At 38.2% G+C, this 22,867-nt stretch overlaps 1 protein-coding gene across 6 annotated transcripts in view; it reads left to right on the forward strand.

The window, feature by feature from the left end:
• Positions 1–22,867, forward strand: part of LOC136857520 (V-type proton ATPase 116 kDa subunit a 1) — a 581,303-nt gene that overhangs the window by 548,650 nt on the left and 9,786 nt on the right. For all 6 annotated transcript variants that reach the window (XM_067136242.2, XM_067136245.2, XM_067136244.2 and 3 more), the window contains 2 exons: positions 2,511–2,734; positions 10,226–10,445. In XM_067136242.2, the coding sequence (XP_066992343.2) occupies positions 2,511–2,734; positions 10,226–10,445 (444 nt within the window). The remainder of the gene's footprint in view (positions 1–2,510; positions 2,735–10,225; positions 10,446–22,867) is intronic.

Here is a 22,867-nt window from a genome sequence, read left to right on the forward strand (position 1 = left end):
GCAGTGCTGTGGTGTAAAAATAACAACAGAATGTGAAGATACTCAGTGATTCGCAAGCAGCATTGAGCTCCATTAACAACAAGTACAATATGAATATGATAACCGCTAGTACAAGGGCAGAAGCTGAAGAATATCCTCACATCTGTATGTCTTCGGTTCATGGTCCTACAGGATTTGATGGAAATGAAAGAGCAGGTTCTTTAGCAAAATGAGCCGCCCCATCAAACATCGGAATTACATATGACCTCCCGTGTTCTATGTTAAGCGACAAATCAAGAAATATATTATACATCGATAGAAGAATAGCTAGACTTCTAGCTTGAAAGGATCTGTTACAAGAGAACTATTCTTCCCCAAAGTTAAAGATGACTTCAGAGTAAAGTATTAATGCCTAACTTTGTCCTTACACAATTTCTATCGGGACATGGAAGATTTAAATCTTACCTAGAGCGATTTAAAATCCAAATTACAGATGGATATTTATGCTTTTGTGGTTCTGCTCAGACAGTGGATTATCCACTTTTCTCCTGCCCCATGTTTGGAATGAAAAGACTTATATTTGAGTACCGCCTGAACAGTTGTGATCTTATATTTTCTAAACCATTGCGTGATATTTTCAAGAAGCCTTGTTGTTATAAGCAATTCTTGACATTCATTTAGCAGATCTTTAACAAATTGAACTCTTAATCTTTTGTTTTAAAATATTTTAAGATTATAAACTACAGCCCTAATGTACTCTTGTGAAATAGGGCTCCATGCTGTACTGGATATTCAATAATAATAATACAGAATGGATGTGGAAAGCGGTATGGAACCCTGAGAGGTAATGGAATGTAGCCTTTTGCCAAGAAATAAGAGAGTGATTGCCCTTGGATTACACACATTTAAAGAAAAAGGAAACAAATAAAAACTCAAAATAGAAAGGAACAAATCAAAACTCAGAACAGAATGATCTTTATAAAACGTGAATTAAAAGGTTGTTAAGCATGCCTATAGACATGTGCATTATGTTGATAGAAATTTAATCACTTAATTTGAATTAAAAGAAAATTATCCAACAATACATGATGATTAAAATGAGAGCTAATCCCAATATACACAAAGGTACGAATAAGACCAAACACAGAGGTACAGAAAACTTGCATCACTACCTAAAACATTTCAGGTAATTTGCATATATTTTCAATACTTTTGCAAGGCAAGACAGAAATACAGAGAGACAAACCCAAAGGATAATTACATTATAAATTACAAAGTTAAGAAAAGGGTAATTGCCTCTGATACAAAGGTATAAGATCTTAACTGAAAAGCTAAGTCATTGCGACAAATTTAGCGGTGAATGGGAAACTCGAGGATAAACTCCTGCTTAAGAAAAAGGAAATTATTGCATTTAAATGAGGTTGAAATCCAAAATAAATGTAGAAACAGACGGGTTTTCCACGAGGCGACCAAGTAGGAATACGACCTCTCGCTACGATGGTCAGATGATTATAAACACAGATCCTACCTTGCTCCCACCGAAGAAGCACACTAAGGTCCAGAAACAGGAAATGGTGCAACCACCAAAGAAAACCAATCAAAATACAGAAATTTACCTTCGATTTTCACATTCACCAATTACATTAACTCTTATTTTCTCCAATCAAAGGTCTCTTTTTTCTTGCTGACCAATGTTGGAGAAAAGTCTTTGTTTATGCAACAGGAAATGCACTTCCAGAACTGCAGGTGTAGGTACATGCTGTTTCACAAATTTTGAGAAGAAAAAAATATTTAAATTCACAGATAAATGATAATTTTGATACAACACATAGAGAAGAGTTTCTAAAACAGAATTCTTCCAAGTCCAAAAGTCCAAACAGAATAAAATCTTATACAACAAAAAATAATTTTTAAAACAACAAATTAAGAAATTTCAATCAATTTCCATTGCTGTCTTTATACTGCCACACAAATCCTGGTCACTCCATGTGAGATTTGTGTTGGACAAACTGCAGTCAGGACAGGTTTCTCTCTGGGTACTCTGGTTATCCCTGTCATATTTAATTCCTGCAACATTCTCCAATATCACTTCATTTCCTCTGTCAGTCATTAATCTTTGCCCCAGAGGAGGGTGACAGGCTTCGGCAGATGGCACGATTCCTATCTTCATCACTTCATTTATTCCATTCCTGACCCGGTCGAATGACTGGAAACAGGCTGTGGCTTTTCTTTTTCAAGAAGTAAATTATGAGTAAAAATTACATTAAGAAAAGTAACAATTGCAAGTAAAATATACTGAATATGTTTTTGTTACAAGTAATTTGGTTACTTTTAGTATATTACTTCCTGACCCTTTTCCCATCTTTCTGTACATAACTTGATTTCTGTCTTGTTTGTTCCTTTTCATAACTTTCAGTTAGGTATGTTTTATGTGCCGTGTAACAGTGTCTATGATATGTTGTTAATAATTCTCATTGATAATCTCCATTTGATTGTATTACATTCCTAGTAAATAACTCTTTCTCTTCCAGAACTTGCAACATCCCCCACATGTGCGCCTAATGTACTTATCACGTTCATCAACATGATGCTGAATAACCACGCGACGGTGCCCGCAGGCTGCAGCGAGTACATGTTCACTGGCCAGGATATCGTACAGATTATATTTCTGGTCATAGCTCTGCTGTGCATTCCTGTCCTCTTGTTAGGGAAACCATTGTACGTCATTATTTGTGGACGCAGACACAGGAAGCATGTGAGTATTCCTCATCAATATGTTACTGCAGCTTCAGACCAGGTCTTTTCAGAAAATAGTGAACTTTGAAATTAACTCTCTAGGAGGCTTACTCCTCTTCTCTATTAACACAACACCATTTCCACTCACAGAAGCAGTCCTGTTGGGCAATTTGGGGCAATATACGCTCAGTGTTGAGTGTGACGAGAAGCAGGTCAGAGCTATGTTCAGACGCGAAGCGGCCATAGGGAGGAACATCATTTTGAGGACTTTGTCTCTTGAATTTTATTATTTCATTTCCAAGGCCAAAGCTTGACTTCTACCTATGTCAAACCTCAAGCAACATTAATTAGAAGATGATGCTATGAATCAAATTTTAACTTGTAAAATATTTTTTTCTAATAAGTGGTGGACAGTATTATAGATAAACAGAGTGTATTGATTTTATTGTGTTTTTTAAACATTTTAGAAAGGGCATGGGTTCATCAATTTTAAATTATTGGACAGTAATATTTCTGTATTTTAATTAGATAAAATAATTTTTGAGATACTGTGGCTGAAGAAGTCTTAAATAAAGGATGAAACACGCATCAAAGGATGCACAAAATATTTAAAGATTGGGTGTGTTCTCACTTGTAAAGTGTAAATTGAAATATATTGATTGGGTGGATCATTAAACCAAATATTAGTTCTTTAAGTATTGCATCCATACGTGATTAAAATAGTTTAAGGTACCTATTGATCATCACTTGACACTTGTCACTGTTCCTGCCACTGTCAGATGATGCCTCGTCTTTAGTCCCATCCATTGCATTGGAAACTGACGTGGTATGGAAGCTCTTGGCTACCACATCTCTGCTGGGATTAATTTCCATGCATCCAAGATGCGAATTTGAAGGCTTCTTGAGTCACACTCGGTGTTGTTGCCTCAGAATTGCACCTCCATTTGTGGTAGAGATGCTGCAAATGTGCTTTAAAAGGCCAGTTGATAGAGACATCTACGGGTTGCAGCATTTCCGTCACTGCAGCAGGAATCACAACAATGTCAGATCGCTGTTTTCTCACCATCTTTTTGACTTTCTCTGTCATCTGACTCATTGGCTGAATGGTCAGCACACTGGCCTTCGTTTCAGAGGGTTCCGGGTTTGATTCCCGGCCGGATCGGGGATTTTAACCTTCAATAGTTAATCCCAACGAGCCAGGGGCTGGGGGTTTGTGCTGTCCCGAACATCCCTGCAACTCACACACCACACACAACACTATCCTCCACCACAATAACACGCAGTTACCTACACATGGCAGATGCCGCCCACCCTCATCAGGAGGTCTGCCTTACAAGGGCTACACTTGGCTAAAATAGCCACACAGAATTAAAAAAGTTTCTCTGTCAAGTGACCACGGAATCTGTCAGTCACCAACGTGGATGGCCAATGTAACAGAGCACTAGGATGACAAAACCACACTGTTTTCAACAAAGTCTTTGTTCATCCACTCCTTTCCTGCATCCCTGGGGGTAGCTTTTCCTTTGGCATTGTTTTTCAATAAAAAATTGCAAAAGGTGGTGGTTTTCCCCATCAGCAGAGATTCACAACATTACAGTACAACACTACTTTTCTGCTCTGGTAATATGAACCTGATCGCTGTTTTCACCTCCATTGTTGACCGTGGTTTGCCCAGGCATTTCAGAAAATACAGGAGTTTCATCAGCATTTCCTATTGCTTTCCATGTTGTAATCGTGTGTCTTCCTTAAATTCAAAACGTCGCTGAAATGCGAGGAGTTTCTCCTGGTATGTTTTGGTTAGCTGTTGAGCCATTGACGTTCTTGTGCAAATCAACAACTCATGTTGTGACATAAAGCGCTTTGCTCAATCATAATGTGTTTTAATTTGACTTTCAGGAATTTCCATTTTTTCAGCAATTTTTCATCCTTCAAACTGTAGCATTTTAACTGAAACAGAAAATCTGTCTACTCATGTTTTATGTACTATTCCATAACATTATTTTCCATTTATGGATATTTCACCGTTTTGTGACTTTTTAAAAGTGGATCGTTAATTAAAATCCAATGCTGCACATTTGTTTCATCAGCATTAAACATCCTTCTCACTTCCCTATTACCATTTTCTTTGGTGTAACATACATCTTGTAATTTAAATTTCAAAGTGTAACTTGCTCCGACATGATCCATGTTCCTCAGTTTACAGCGGTGAACTGCTGTGCAAACAATGACTGATACTAGGTACTTCAATTTCATCACCCTAAGCCTCTCAGCTAAGGCTGTACCTGATACCATTAGGTGAGATTTGAACTCAGGAATGTACAACATTCCCACATTTTGCAGAACAGAGCTATGTATGTTTCAAGTTTACAACAGAATTTTAAAAAAAATCCCCACAAATGTTGTCTCAAAAATCAGGTGCGGCTTATGTATGCATAAATATGCTAAACTCCTAAAACACCATATAGTGGCCAGCAAACAATACCTATAATTATGATTCACGTGGAACCTCTTTACAATAACATCGGTGAATGCAGAGTGGGTCTTGGCGCACAAGTGGCCACAGCTGGTCTGTGGTCCACAAGCTCTGCACCCCGACAGGCCAACCGAGCAGAGGAGGAGCGGCCACAGCTCTACTGCGGCCTTATGCCTCTGCATTCGGGATATGGGACAGGGCTGGACCTCACAGCTGGCCCCAACTGTTGATTGTCCTGAGAATGGTTTTCCATTCTCCTGTACTAAGGCAGATGCCGGGACACTTCCTAGTATAGCCCACGGCTGCCAACCCTCTCACCTTCTCTGAGCTTCTTCTTCACAGTAACAGATCTCCTGGCCTGAGACACGGTGTCACCATCTGAGATGCCCGTCTCCCTCTTCAGGGCAGGAATGAAAACATTTTAGTAGTAGTTCACAATAAAATAATCAGAGTGTGTGTTCTGTGTTTGCAAGTCAGATTGTGGGTGCCATATTTTTTGAAACAACACTAAACAATAATTAGTATATGGGAATCTTTGAGAAATTTTACACATGGTTGATGCACCGTGAATGCTTGTACAATGTCTCTCAACAAGATGGGCAATCTATCACACATCAAGCAGTCAGTCTCACAAATTCATGAAAGATTTGCAGAAGAAAGGACTGTTAGCAAAGGATTATGGCCACCACGATTGCCAGACCTATCTACTTGTGACTTTTATCTGAGGAACATTGTGACGGGGAAAGTGAACAAATAATCCAAAGACATTAGAAGTTTTGAAGGACAATGTTCGTAATTAAATTTTGAAAATTGATGCCACGGAGTTGCATAGAGTGTATGATAACATGTTAAGATGTGCACAACTGTGCATTGAAGCACAAGGAGGTCATTTTCAGTACGTACTGTAAAAGAGAAGATCATTTCACTAAGTAAAGACATGTACATTAGCTTATTTCTTTAATTTCTTTTATTTGTTGTTTGTATCAGCTCATAGTGGGCTGGTTTCTTGTGTACCAAACCATACCAAGACTTCGCAACTGCATGGTATTTTCCAAGTTGGTTATATTCTTAACAGGCCCTGTTCTGTGCCTCAAGGTTGACAATTTAACATACAACGGTGAATCAAAAGCATAAGTTACACTAGCTCGCCGCTCACGCTGTGTGTCGTGACCATGGTCAGTTCAAAGCAAGCTACAGTAACTGCTGACACTCCGATAGGAGGGTTGTTGTGGTATACCATCGTGTTGCGTGTGCAGAGCGGGTTAGGCTCAATGACGTGTCAGCTGGATGTTCACTCCAAATTGGAGGTGCATGCAACTATCAGATTTCTGTGGACTATACAGCTCAATTGCATGAACATTCTTCGTGAAGTAACTGCTTTATATGGTGAGCGTGCAATTTCTCGTTCAATTTCTCGCCCAGGTATTGTAAAGTGGTGTAAGCAATTTGACGCCAGATGCATGGATCTCATGGATGAATATCGCGAAGGTAGGCCCATAACGTTCAGTACTGTTGCAAATGCTGACCATGTGGATAGGATCATTAGAGAGAATTGGCCCCTAACACTGCACGAAATTGCCAGCATGCTAAACATTTCGTATGGCAGTGTTTTCTCCATTGTTCATTAGCACCTCGGATTTTGTAAACTATCAAAGATGGCTCACTGATGTTCACATGGAACAAAGTTTCCAATCGTCACTAGCATTTTTGTAATGGTATTCTGTGGAGGGCAATGAATTTCTACGGTGAATCATCACGGGAAGAAAACACTTCACCCCCGAAACAAAGAGAACATCGATGGAATAGGCGCACACACCACATCACCAACACAAAAGAAGGCCAAGGTCTAACCTTCAGAAGGAAAGGTAATGGCGACAGTATTCTTTGACATGGAGGGTGTGGTGCACCTGGAATTCGTACCAAAAGGCATGACAATCAACTCAGCTTTGTAATGTCAAACATTGAACCGGTTGCATAAGGCAATTAAAGAAAAGCGGTAGGGAAAATTGAGCACCAATGTGATTTTTTTCACAATAACGAAACACCTCACATGGGACCACCAAGCGTGTGAACTGCTGCAACGATTCAACTGGGAGGTATGGCAACATTCTCCATACAGTCCAGACTTAGCGCCATATGATTATCATGTGTTCGGTAAGCTGAAAAAGGATCTCGGTGGACCACGATTCCGAAAAGATGAGGAGGTGAAAGCAGCTGTCTCCAGGTGGTTACATAGCGCTGGAGGTGATTTCTACGCATCCAGAATCATTTGTTGACTGTTCTGAGAAATGTTTACAGTATATTTGTTGATGTCATCGCCATAAGACCTATCTGTGTCGGTGCGACGTAAAGCCCATAGCAAAAAAATAAAATAAAATATATATTTGTTGATGTTCTCAAGTATCTTAAATAGAAAGGAAAAGTCTTGCTAATTCTTTCCAAATAAGGTGTAACATAATTTTGAAGATTGCTTTGAAACTACATACAATATTTTATAGTGTATTTGGTGAATAGCAAGAGAGAGACTCTTCCTGCCTGATTCTTAAGACAGTTTAGATGTGGGGTTTGGAGAAGAATGACCATGACACTTTTGCAGAAGTTAACAAATGCTTGTCCTAGCTGCCTTGGGTCTTGCTTGAACTTTTGTAACCCCTTTTTTGCAAAACTATGCTGAATTGCTGACCATATGGCACTTCAAAATATGCAGGCCAAGGCCTTTAAAAGGCTGCTGTGTCTTAGGTTTACATTTCTTTAAACTACCATTGAAAGATTTAAGGAAAATGTATTAAGAAATTGTTTTTTAATAATATTTGGTACTCAATACATAAATGCCTGGAGGCAGATTGGTCTAACCTTAATTAGTCTAAGATAACCTGTGTTATCACTATCTTTTAAAACAAGTTATTATTCTGTTGTAAATATATAGTCTTGTTTTTTATGAACCGTGCACAGGTAATTTCATTCAACTTATTTATTTTATTTACTTCGATACAACCAGCTGTAGACTATAGTAACACAAACTACCTGCCTCTCTTCTTTTACATCTTTTCATTGACATTGTAACTAAAGGTTTCTCAACCTTTGCAGGTTCTTTCTCTGGATCATCCCTCAACCCTGCAACTTTCTTCCTAAAGACGGTACTGTCCATTACGTCTTCAGGTCTTATATCATTTACCCACATGTCTTTGTGCACCTCTTTCAGCCAGCAGGGATGAGATTTCCACTTTTCCTGTAAAGTGAATAATTTGTGCGCCAATCTCTCCGGATTCAAGTGACCATAAACAGTTAACCTTCGCTCTTTTACATCGCACCGATACAAATAGGTCTTATCTAATCTATCTATCTATTTCTATACAGTCAGATATGGACTGAGGTTTCACAAGCTGCCTGCCCCTTTTCCTTAAGCTTGCACTTGTTTTGTTTACATTGTAAACAAAGGTTTTTCAACCTCACACTCCTTTCCAGCCGTTCTTCCACCAAGATGTTGCACGGTTTCGCAGATTCTTTCTCTGGATCAGCCCTCAACCCCGCAACTTTCTTCCTAATGACGGTCCTCTCCATTATGTCCTCTGGTCTTATATAATTTGCCCGCATGTCTTTGTGCACCTCCGTCAGCCAGTGGGGATAAGATTTCCATTTTCCCTGTAAAGTAAGCAATTTGTGCGCCAATCTCTCTGGATTCATTTGTTTCAGGTGACCATAAAAGGTTCACCTTCTTTTTTTCATGATGGTGGTGATCTTTTTGACTCTCGCATACAGTTCCTTGTTTGACCTCAGGTGGAAGACAAAGCCCTTGGACACTTTCTTAGTATCTACCCAAAATCTTTCCGAGGATCGGGTGAGTTGTCCATGCGGTTAGGGGCGTGCAGCTGTGAGCTTGCATCTGAGAGATAGTGGGTTTCGAACCCAACTGCTGGCAGCCCTGAAGATGGTTTACCGTGATTTCCCATTTTCACACCAGGCAAATGCTGGGACTGTACCTTAATTAAGGCTACGGCTGCTTCCTTACCATTCCTAGGTCTTTCCTATCCCATCTTTGCCATAAGACCTATCTGTGTCGGTCTGACGTAAAACAAATAGCAAAAAAAAAGGTCTTTCTGTGGAATTTCCTTTCCTTTTTCTCAATCAACATATCTTTCATTTTTGCAAGTGTTAATTTAAAAATGAATACATTTCAATATTTAATGGTTATTTATGTCTCAAAAGATGGAGTCTCTCTATTTTCTGTTACCCCCTCTGTCATGGTATTTATCTTTTTGTGAGTTTTTCTACACTCTTAGCTCTGTCTTTAGATTAATTTTTTTGTACTGGTTGATGTCATTTAACCCTTAAATGCACAGCATTGTGTATGTGCAGTGGAGAATGTACTTGATTGTTAAATCTGTTTTATGAGTTTACAAGTGTGTATTTACTTCTACCATTCAGATGAACTCGCTAGGTCTCACTAGTGTAGCAAAAAATTAATTATTTTATTTTATGCCTTTTCTTGATGATCAGCTGGAGTGAAGTGTCAACTTTAAACAGATAAGATAAAACAATTAAAAGTTTGTTTTCATGTGCAAGGATATCCCTAAGACTGAAATGTGGCAGTAGCTACAGTAATTGCACAGCTTTGAATATACCAGTATGTAAAACACTCAAAACTCTCTAACTTTTTGTCTGATCCAAGTAAATAAATAAATATGTATTTTGACATAAATAATTTTTCAAATGTTTTTCTCAAGAAATAATAAATAGTGCATTTAAGGGTTGAAGAGAGGGATGAGGAAAGGAACACACAATAGAATAGGCACATTTACCTTCTTGTTACTCTGTATTTTCATGTTTGCCCTTATTTCCTCTATCTCTTGTTCTCTCTTCCCATAAGACGGCAATACTTTAGTGTATTTCTCCTTTTCTTCACACTGATCTATCATTGTGTTCTTCCTATATTCCTTTCCATGTTCCTGATTTGACACTTGTTTGTATCCTTCCATTACTTTCGTATTGAATGGTGTATTGACTTTTAATTTTCTATGTAACTGATTTTCTGTTCAGGCTGCGGCTGGTAACGGAGACGTGAACCAGGGTCTTGAGCTGCAGCCCGAGATTGTCGACACTTTCACAGCATCCACTCCAGAAAAACAGGAACATGAAGAGGAGGATTTAGTGGAGCTTTTCATTCTCCAAGCCATTCACACCATCGAGTATGTGCTGAGCACTGTGTCACATACGGCCTCATACCTTCGGCTGTGGGCATTGTCCCTTGCTCATGCTCGTAAGTTGGATCATAATCTCTCATTTTAAAATTTTTAAAATTTTAAAATATGTCAGTACTTTTAATGCATATAACTACTGAATAAAACTATGCAGACCCCTTAATATACATATATTCTGAAAAAACCCACAAAAATGCTACAGAATGAATATACTCTTTTTCAAAAGATCACCATGTGCAGCACACAGCAGCAAAGACATTGAGGCCACTCATCAATAGCTGCAAGAATCGTGTCCAGTGGAATTATTTTGACAGCTGATGTGATTAATTTTTTTAACATCTCAATGTTGCAGTGAAATTTGAACATGCTATTGCCTTGAGCTTCTGCCACAGAAAATAATCCAATGGATTGATGTCTGGGCTTCCACTAGGCCAGTCAGCAGCAGTGATGAGCCTTGGGACATTTGTTGCCAACCAGTGCTGCGTCGTTTTTGCATTGTGTACAGGAGTGCTGTCCTGCTGAAAAGTCAACAGTTTCTCTTCAAACAGCTTCGAATTGATACATGGTATCATCTTTTGTGTCATTGTCTGGTAGACAGCTGCAGAAATGCACCTCTGATGCTCCCCACCAGGAAACCGTCCACCATACTGCACACGCCCCCTACCCATATTGATTTCCGGAGATATATCTTCAGGTCGTAAACTGGGTTTTAATCTATTGGGCATAAAAAATATATATAGCTTAGTGGCTTAAAGGGTAGGAGAATACGGGTGTCATCTAACTGAAAATGAATGAGAACGTCATCTAAAATTTGTAAATAACAAAATAACAATGTTGAATACACATGAATATACAAATACAAATTTTGCAGCTAACATGCTGAGAATTGTTTAAATATGTTGAGGACAAGACTAAGTACAACTGTTATATAATGTCTTTATCATGATCTCGCATATATGGAAAAATAAACAAATAAACTCACTCAAATTATCCCCACTTACACTGGGGTACCATTACACAAATTGCAAACAAATCTGAGCGAATCCTAACCTAGATCTAGCCTGTTACCCTACAAAATAACTTACATCATCTTAAATGAAGAAACATTATCATCAAAATGCCACAGGTTAGAAATAAACCCACGACTCTGGACACACAACATAAATTGATCATTAGGTCAGAACCAATGCCATTCCAGAACACAATCAACAAATATAAAATAGAACACAACCACTACACACAGAAAAATAATACACTGAATACATCTGGTTGCAGTGGACACAACCCACCATTTGCGGATGCCATTGGGATCTGAACCCATTTCCTGTGATGATTGAAGATGGGGTTGAAATCACCACCACCACCACCACCACCACCACCTCCACTACCACCACCACCTCCACCACCACCACCACCACCACCTTCTTTTGGAAAGGGTTTACTGGCCTTTGTTGATAATTTACATGAGCTGAGAAACATAGGTGGTTTAGATTCCATAATGAAACAATTCTAAAACTTTGCCATGTTATTCAATAAATGGGACACTACTTCCTCGCCATGTAGGCCAACACAAAGAACAACATTCATCCCTCCTAGAGACAGAGAAGAAAAGGGACATGTACATGTGGGGCCTTCAGTGGGGGGGGGCATGTTCCTTGCCACATAATTCACTGTTTCTTGGAGTCCCTCTGTGTTGTATGTCCGGCGCTCCCTTCTCGCTCCGCTAGCCAGCTACACGCGCGCCAAGTGTCATTCTTCTAGCCTCGACGCGCAGCCCTCAGTGCGCGTGCCTGAACCATCGTGTGTGTACTATAAAGAGGAACTCCCAGCCTGTCCAGATCCCCACTTGCCCCGGTGTCCAGCTCCAGAATACACCCTACGTCGAGCACGGAGGCTACTCCTCTTGAAAATGTGCTTCGGCCAGGTGGACTGAATTTCTGGCAGTACGAGGTCTCACCTCTGGTCACCGCTCCTCTTCCACTGCCCCTATCCAATCATACTATTACATACCGTAATATTTCCCTAATTAATGCAAGCTCCCTTGGTTTCGCCAAGTAAGAATTCTTCCAACATTGAACTTGCTTTTATGAACTCAGCAAGAAAGGACTTTCCAAAACATTTATGTCAATACTTCTGATAGTTTTCGACTATCGACTTTTCATATATCAAGGACTATCTTTTCGAGATAGAAGTGGATGTAAATACTGTAAACTTGTATATAGTGTACAGAAGATAGACTCTTTCTCAAGATTCCTAATTCATTTTGCTTCAAGTTAAATTTCATTTTATTTGTGTAAATAGTGTATTTTGCATTTGAAGCGAATAATAAAGTTGTGTTTTGTAAATCTCAACCTTGGTTACAACACTCTGCTTCTTTCTTAATACATCGTCTCTTTAAATCTCAAATGGCACTTTCTAGACTTTAATTCACATAACTTAATTTGCTCGCTCATTTCAATGTGGCAGCTCATAATTCATCAATCACTTTATCTTTAATAAGGCCCTGAATATCTTGACCCACCACATGGTTTTCATATTCTCCACCAGAAGTCTTGGCTTCATTACCTTCTGTCATCAGACTAACTCTTTCCTCACCTGACTACCTAAATCTTTCTCTACAACCTTCACATGACAGGGCAACTGGGTAATCTGAAGGAAACAAATTATACAGTAGCAAAATACCATCTTGTTGTTTGTTATTTAAAAAGAGCCTAAAGTTTAGGTCATCGGTGAGCATGATACCACTCCTATGTGATAATCCAATTACATCTTTACAACTAATTCTTGACAAATACGGAATGAAATATTATTACATAGATAAACACAAATGTGTGGTCACCTCTAAAATTCAAAGAAACAGGGGCCTAGCTATTATTCAATAGAGGGCATTGGTTCGGATCTCCAAAGATTCACTGCAGCACTCCTTCTATCTGGGATGACTAATCTACATTAAATATAACTCACATGCATGATAATACATCTGGTTGAGTACCAATCCTCTTAAATGAACATTCCCATGGAAAATAACGGCACTCACTATTTTACACAAAATCAAACTACGAAAAACAGATCCAAAAAATTTCTGAGAAAAAAATAAAAGAATAAATTCCCAAAACAAATCTTCCTGTATTCACAAAAATATAATTCACTCATACTTGATGCTAACTGAACACTGTGCCTTTAATTTAGCACATTTACATTTTAAACAAAAGAAACCCTATCAATTATTATTTACAAATTAATGAATTTTAAATGGAAATTCCATATTACAATAAGAGGCATGCTGATAAAAATGAATGTACTCAGCCTCACTCCTCACGACACCTTGGCTCACTATGGGAAATCCATTGGTCGGTCTACTCCTCCATCGTCTCCAGTTAGACTGCTATGATGAACAGGTGCAAACTGGAACTCTTAGGGTGAACTCCATAATCCTTGACGCTGGAATCTCCTTCGGTAACTACGGCACACAACACACACAGTTAAGCCCATTACACACGTCTGTTTTAAACACGCACTCTATGCCACAATTTCTGATCCAATGTCCCAGGATCAGAAATACTAATACAGGGTTATTAATTAAACACACACACACACATGTAGTTTAGTAGTGACACATCTTGGTGTCAGCCCCTATATCTATGCTCACTATATTAATTATTATGCTGGGTCCAATCATCCCCTCTTTGTTTCGGGTGATGAAGGTAGTAGTAGTAGTAGTAGTAGTAGTAGTAGTAGTAGTAGCAGCAGCAGTAGCAGTATTAGTAGTAGTAGTAACATCTATTTAAGTTCGTGCTGTAAATGAAAGTCAAAATAACCCGAACGCACATTCCATTATTTCACCAGTATTAGTTCTGCTTGTACATCACTTGAATTAAGTCATTTAAACTATTCTCTGCATTAAAAGTTCACACACAAAGGAAACTGTCGCCCGAGACTGACACACGTCTGTCCCTCATGAGATGGTATGAAAGAGTGATCCAGGGTGACGCTTTCCACTTTTAATATCAACTAAGAAGGTTCCCCCTCCCCAGATTTGCATATGCCATATTCTTGGGGCATTAGAGGTACAAAAGTGCGATAACCAGGTGACCAATGATCTTATAAAATGGTTAAGACTCTCCTGGACAAAATCTGTTTGCACAATCCAGAGTAATAAAATAAATATCTGTCCACATTTTCAACTAACTCACGGAACTTCCCTGCTGTCAAGTGGTTGTCATGAGAATAAACATTGTAGGAAATAATTGTCATAAAGGATGTCACAATCCCTAGTAAAATTCAGTGATGATGAACAGCTCTTTTGTATCTCTGTACAATGCAATATTATTAAAATCATTAATTTCCTTGATATTATGAACTAAGTTGGCCATGCTGTTTTAAAGGTGGGTTTGAGATTATGATGTGAAAAGTTTTACCCTCTCCCTTTCACAGATGGCTTGTAGTCAGGATAAACCCACCCCTCTTGTCATTCTGGGATTCCCTCGCTCAGGTTGGTGGAAAGACACCCTAGCTTCACACTTGGCGTTCCAGGCTTCGAGTTCTCACGTACTTGCTTCCAGACAATAAAATGCATGTTCTCTTGATCCCTAGTCCTTGCTTCATGTTCCTGTCGGGTACAATACCATGACAGAAGCAGGGTGATGTCTGCGCTGCACACATGGAACTTTTGCTTCCTTGGAGGACCATGCATACACACAATCGTTTTTCTTGTTAAACGACTCTTCCACAGTGAATATTGTTTTGTCTGTGAATAGAATGTCATGATATTGTCTCTCCCCATATGTCATTAACAAAACATGAGATCGAATCTGCTGTATCTCCTGTAATTTTTGAGTTAGTAAATGCTGTGTGTATCTTTTAAAAAAATGTGACATAGTTTGTGGTGATATATTCATTTCATGAGACAAAACAGTTGCACCTGGTTGTTTAAACCGTGCTATTGTCTGAAACGAAAATCGCTCATTGTTACCGACAGGTTTAAGCATAGAAAAATTTTCCTCAGTTTGCTTTCTGCAATAAAATAATGCTAATACAGCAATATAATTCTCATACACTCCCCAATTCATCTTTCACTGCTGCCTGCTGTTGGCATACTGCATGCCGGATACTGGTGGAGTTGTGAAGGTAACCTTGTGGGCAATGGCATACAGCGTTGCCACGCTTCTTCTTTCACAATTACCATGCTACAGAACTGTCAGATTTTTCTGACAGAACTTATGGCAGTACTGTGTACATTTAACCCACACAAAGGCAAGTAAATGTGGGTAGAGGAAATATTTAAAATAAAATACAAGGACAGACGTAAACATGGTCAATAACAAAGAGAAAATTCACATCTTCATGTCTGTAAATGGGCTCCCTCCTCAAAATCAGAATTCACTTCTACATACCTATGTAAAATAGAAAACAGTTTATTAATAATAGCACAACATGTTTCATTTTACAAGACCATTTTCAGACCCCTTCAGATCACTTATTTGCATGTGTATACAAAATTTACAATATTGTTTACATTGTGTAAATTTATGAATGGGTGATACAAAGGGAGTTCAATACATAACGCAACACTTTCTTTTTCTAAAAGCAGGTTGGTCTTATTGAGGATTCCAATACACCATGTTATTTCCCAATCCTTTTGCTACAACACCCCATTTTTCAACATAATCTCCATTCAATGCTATGGCCCTATGCCACTGCAATGTGAGGAACTGTATACCTGCATGGTACCACTCGACTGGTCAATGTCGGAGCCAACGTCGTGCTGGATCGATAACTTCCCCATCATCCATGTAGTGCTTCCCACAGAGTGCATCCTTCATTAGGCTAAACAGATGAAAGTCAGAAGGTGCGAGATCCGGACTGCAGGGTGGATGAGGAAGAACAGTCCACTGAAGTTTTGTGAGCTCCTATTGGATGCGCAGACTTGTGTGAAGTCTTGCATTGTCATGGAGGAGAGTCACCATGCTTTTGTCCCCTGCCAGATCTGCGTAAACATTCTGCAAGTGCCTATGAATATCTGTGATGCCCTGTTTTTCCACCAAAGGAAACTCATTAACTGCTCTGTGTTTGCTACAGACCTCTGTTACAGATGCCATTTTGAAGGCTAGTTATAGCCCTGCAACCTATCAGAAATAAATGAAACTCTACGATACAAAGCGGGAATATTCAAAGATGTCCCAAATAAATTCCAATTTTTTAAAACTGAAATTAGCCGGGAAATAAAATGTGTTGCTTTTATTTATTTATTTGAATAGTTTATGTCCACATTGGAGCACTTAACTCAATCCATATACACTACAGTCTTCACAACATTAGTTGTAATGTTTTCTCAACTTCCTCCTCTCTTCCCAGAACTTCTTTATTTTTTCTGACCTGGCTGCCCTCTCTTCATCTGTAATGGTGTACTGTTTTCGTTTGACTGTTTTTAATTTTAGTCTTGTATCTCTACTTCTCAGAATCCTCTTCTCTTTTCTCTTTGCAATTTGTTTCATTGTTATATTGAGCTTTTCTAAATCATTCTGTACCTCAACGAACCAGTTGTTCTTGGTTTTACTTTTCCAAAAGAAACTGAATATTTGTTTCAGTAGTCTGGTCTCTGGTAGTCTTACTATGTGGCTGAAAAAGGCAATTCTCCTTTTTCGCATTGTATCCACAATTGATTCATTTTTCCGATAGACTATTTCATTAGGCAGCAGTCTCCATTGTCCATTTACTTGATGTTTTTTTATTGATGATTGTCCTGATGATCCTTCTGTCTATTTTTTAGATTTTATCCATTGTTGCTTTGGTATTCAACTTAAACAGAGTTTCACTTGCATAAGTTGCTTCAGGTTTAACTACTGAACCATAATGTTTGAATTTGGCATTTATCGAGAGAGATTTCTTGTTATATGTTGACCATGTGACTCGTTGTGGTTGTCTCAGTTTTGTTGTTCTGTATTCTATTGAGGCTTTCTCATTTAGCTTCCAAGTTATAATTTCCCCAAGTAACTTGAACATTTTTACAACCTTAATTTGTTTGTTATCGTTTAGTGGAATGACAGGAGTGTCCACTTCAAAGGTTGGCATAATTTCTGTCTCTTCAAATGAAATTTGTAATTCCACTTTTGCTGCAATGTTTTCTAGATGTTCAATTTGGACTTGAGCCTCTTCCACATTATTTGCCAGTAGTGCAAGATCGTCTGCAAATGCTAAGCAGTTTGAATTTATATTTCTACCAATCTTGATGTTCGATTGACATTTCTTTCTCCATTCTCACATGACCTTCTCCAGTACAGAATTAAACAAAATAGGTGAGAGACCATCCCCCTGCCGAAGTCCAGTTTTGATTGTAAATGGCTCTGACAATTCTCCTCTAAATTCAACTTTTGCTTTAGTATTCTTGAGAGTGATTTCAATAAGGTTGATCAGTTTTCTGTGAACACCAAATTCTTGAATAATGTCATAAGCTTTTTTGAAGTCAACAAAAGTGATGACTATGTTCTTACTTCGAGCTCTTTGATGCTTCATAATCCACTTAAGACTAATGATTTGATCTGGACAACTTCTGCCTGGCCAAAATCCTCCTTGGCACTCTCCAAGTTCTTGGTCCTGTTGTTCCTGTATTTTTTTTGAATAATTTTGGAAAAGATCTTATATGTGACATCAACAAGGGATATCCCTCTATAATTATTGGGATCAGACCTATCACCTTTCTTGTGTAGGGGGTGGATTATTGCTGAGTTCCACTCCTCAGGCATTTTTTCGGAGTTCCATATGTCAATAATACATTTATATTGAAAGCCCCTCGTAGTATGAACTACTGAAAAATATCTGCCTTAGCATCTTCATCTGTGCCACTTCCATTTTCTTCTCCTCAGATTCCTGATTGCCCACATCCGTGCTGTGTGTAGCATTTCAGGTTTAACCACCTCTTTATGTGCTATTTTCATTGGTCAGTCTCATTTCACAGAGCACTCCCCATATATTTTTTGACATGAATATATCTATAAATTTGTCCCCATAGGGCAAAGTAAAAAGAAAAGCAAAGTCATCTCCATACGGGTCAGGAAGTCTCTTGGCAGGCGGAAGGTAAAGGTTTCCATTATCTGTAACCTTGGCTCTTGGTGGGGTAGAGTGGTTAGCTCTAAGTGTGGCTGCCTTTGTCCTGAGGAATTAACCTGGTACTCATTTTTTGGTGTAGGCTGAGTGAACCTAATTTGGACCTTAACAAAGAACACCAACAAAATACTTCTATCTTTTGAGATGTGGTGTTACTGACGCCTGCTCAGAATATCATGGGTTGACACTGCAGTACTCCAATGCCTGAACAAAGACATAGTAGTCATGCACAACATCAAAGAGAAGAAACTTGAGTACTTTGGCCATTTCATTCAAAATTATAAATATAGAATCCTTCAGCTTATCTTACAAGGTAAAATATAAGGAAGGAGAAATAAGGGAAGAAGGAGAATATCTTGGCTATGGAATCTACGAGAATGGTATGGGCTGAGTGTCCCCACTCCTTTCCGAGTTGGGCCGATGACCTGCGATGTTAGACCCCTTAAAACATCAAGCAAGCAAGTTTTTCCGAGTTGCTAAGAACAAGAACCAGTTTACCCTGATGACAGCTGACATCCAATGAGGATATGGTACAAGAAGAATGAACCTTAGTACCATGTGAACCTCTGGAAGTGGAAACCTTTTTTCTTAAATTTTTCAACTTTGAGATGGGGAATCAAACCCTTGCCCTTCTGGGTGAATTGAGCATGCCTTTACTGCCTCGGCCAGGCAGCCCCTTTCTAAACTGGGGGTATTACAGAAAACCTGATGATAATAAAATCAGGAATACAGTTTTCCTTTGCAGCTCAAAAAAAAAAAAGTCTTCTTCTTCTTCCCTGGCTGTATATGTACCCCTAAAACGGGCACTCCCGAGGTCACTCAGGGTCGGCTCTCTGACTCGGAGAGAATATGTTTGACATTCCTGTACCAGGTCTAATGGCACCTCACTTTCCCTTAAGGCAGCCTCAGCATTTCGTTTCCATGTTGCCTTAGGACGCCGTCTTCCTCTCTTCAGTTCTTCAATGGCAAGAGCTTTCTGTGCTAAATGGTGTTCATTGTGACCATACCAGCGGAGCTATTTTTCCTCCATCTTCTCGCTGATGGGCACAACTTTGAAAGATCCTTGCACACGTTCATTGTGCACTTTGTCATGCAGTATGACTCCCACCGACCAGCTCAAAAACTATTCTTCATATCAAAAATAAAATTATACCATCCCAGTTGATAGTTAAAGAACATAAAACATAATTTCACCTATTGAGGATTTGGATGATACGTGTAGGATATATAGGAGTGTTCCGCCATTTTGTTACTGATTCGTAGTGTCTGGAACCTTTCACTCACTGTAAATTCTGATTCAGTGGACACAGTTTGATGTTTGAGGTGTCTTTTGAAAGGGAATGAAGAGTTATTTAAGTCTTACCAGATTTCTCTACACTGACATTTGGAAAAAGCAAATGGTGTGAGTGTGAAGTGAAATTTACAACATAATTAAAAAAATTTCAAAGATTGTCACTTAGAAATCTAAGACAAAATTAATGAAAGGCCACACTGATGGACGACATCAAGAAGAATTGATTGATTACTCAATCAATGAAATACTTCAGAAGTTACAATCAATACTAAAACAAGAAGGCGTTTTGTTTAGTTTTCCTTGCTTGTACTGTGATGATGTCATCAGTACATGTGATTGTTATGTTATCTTGTGCTTATTTCTGTCCTCTGCACAATATTTTATCTTTTAAAAGAATGCTAATAAGGACTGAGAGGTACAAATGTATGTCCAGCCATTGTCTTATTTCTCTACAGGGTTAGGTGTGAAGCATGGTAACTAATAAAATATTCAGATTAATTTTAATGTAGAAATGTAAGTACAGATTTGCTCATCAGCAACTTATGCCTGGTTGAAGAACTCTACCTTCACATGTCAAACTTGTGTTAGCATCAACTTAAAGTCTTGTTCAAGAATTTCAGAATTATTCTGATACTGATGTTTCTGCATGGGCAGTTGATTTCACTGACAGTTAGGATGAATAAAAATAAGATTTGTGGATGTTCCTCCTAATCAATACAATTTATATTTGATACACAAACCTAAACAAGAATATTAACATCATTACCCTATACTGTGGGATTATGACAGGAATATTTCTATATACACTTGTCAGACTCATCTGTCAGTTGCTCTGTTTCAAAGTTTGTGCATCCACCTTGCCCTTGACTTCCTTTGGTTGTCTCATGATTCAAAACAAATATGAGTCTTCTACCTTGAAGTGGTGCACACGGGAAAGGTGGGCGGGTGGAGGGGAACCTGAGCGCTACTGGAAGTTGTTGATTTGAATGGGAGGGGAAACTAACTGGGGAAGGGGTTGACACTTGTGCATAATGATATTCCAGACTATTTATTCCCTTTTTTTTCCTCTTCCTCCTTATGTATTTTCTTGTTAATTTAAATATGTTCTCCCTGTTCTCAGATTTTTTCCAGATTAATTTGGAATATTCTATTAGGGTTGGATTTTAAGACAGGCTTTTTTTCTTATAGTTTATTGTGGAGTGAGAACCTACCACTGTAGGGAGTGTTCAAGGACAGATGGTTATATATGGAAGTAGCCAGAACATTTAGACTCTGGTTTGGAAGATTTTAGTAATTTTTAAGAAACGCTGATTTTAATAAATTGATTACTATATTTGTAGGCAATAGACAAGGCTGACACTTTAATTTGTAAATAGAAGAGTATAGTTTTGAGTTATAAATAAACACACATTATATATTGAATATTAAGAGATGTTTAGAATTAAATATGTTGTACAGGTTATAAGAGGACTTGTTAAGAATGTGAATGGTATTTAATAATAATTAAAAGTAAATAGGTCCAAGAGATATTTGGTAGTTTGAGTAAACCAATGAGGAAGAGGATGCTTCGAAACATGTACGGTGTATTATGTGATAATAAATCATTAATTAATTTTAAGTTTTGACTAGGCTGATTTCAAATATGATTTTATTGGAGTAGAGATTGTAGTCAGTATGGACAAATACAAAATCATACCACTATGGTTAAGTTAATAAATTTTAATATGCCTATCATTCTGTGTGGAGATTTCAATTTTGATTCATTTAAATCTAAGGAGTTGCTAACGTTCATGAAGAATTACCTCGTCTCAGTCTTATATTTGTGCAAAAATTTGCCTATTTTTGTTGGCATTTCTGCAGTTAGATCTCCATCTTGATCCCAGGTATTTGAATTTTTCAGCATTGTTCAGCCTAGCTTCACCCAAATGAAATCTCCATATCTTATCATCAGACACTCCAAATCCCAAGTTCTTGATTTTCTACCCTCTAATTCTTAGACCTCTGTCTTTAAGAGCCATTCTCAAATTTTCCAGATTTTCTTATACCTCTGATTTCTCCATATCACACAGGAAGGCATTGTCTGCAAACTGGAGATGTCATAGTATGAAAATGGAGTTAATGGCTGACAGCTTTTAGCTTTTTTACTTTATGTGTATATTAACAAAATTTCTCATTTTATATAAAAGCAGTATTATTGGACCTTTGTATTGTTTGTGTTGATATGAGTAAAGAATTGGAATAAAAAATGAGGCTTTGTACAGATTTTATACTGTATAGGGTAATATAAATAAGTTAGAGGATTCTGAGCGACTTCAAAACGACATTGACGGTGTTGTTTGATGGACAGCAGACAATGGTAGGATGGTAAACGGGGAGTATATTCAGGTTGAAACTCTCACTGCTCAGTTTTAATTACTGTGTTGATGGGGGTGAAATTACCTCACTGGGCTGAGTGGCTCAGATAGTTGAGCCGCTGGCTTTCTGACTCCAACTTGGCAGGTTCGTCCTGGCTCATTCCGGTGCTCAAATACGTCAGCCTTGTGTCAGTAGATTTACTGGCACATAAAAGAACTCCTGCAGGACTAAATTCTGGCACCTCGACGTCTCAAAAAACCGTAAAGGTAGTAGTGGAACGTAAAGCCCAATAACATTATTATTTATATTTATTTTACATATTATTTCTACATTGGACCACTCTAGTCAATTATACAAAGGATTTCTTGATTTTGTATCAGCCCAATATTTTTTCATTCCGAGAGATGCTGCCTTCCTTTGTTCTATTGAAAATACCCTTGCATTAGAACTTTTATTGATCTTGGTCTGTAGCCTGGTGTGCATGTCTTGAAGTATCTTAATTTTTTCCATTTTGTTTTTGAGATCATCTATTGTTATTTGTACTTCTTTAATATCCTCCTTGATTTCTGTGATCCATTTAATCTTCGTCTTGCTATTCCATAATTTTTGAATTATTCTTCTGCTAATTCTGGTGTCAGGTGTTCTGATAAGATGTCCAACAAATGATATACAATTTTTCCTAATTGTGCTCAATACTGGTTCAGTTTTCTTATTAACTGTTTTATTTGA

The sequence above is a fragment of the Anabrus simplex genome, chromosome 1 (genome assembly GCF_040414725.1).
Source record: "Anabrus simplex isolate iqAnaSimp1 chromosome 1, ASM4041472v1, whole genome shotgun sequence".
Lineage (NCBI taxonomy): Eukaryota > Metazoa > Arthropoda > Insecta > Orthoptera > Tettigoniidae > Anabrus > Anabrus simplex.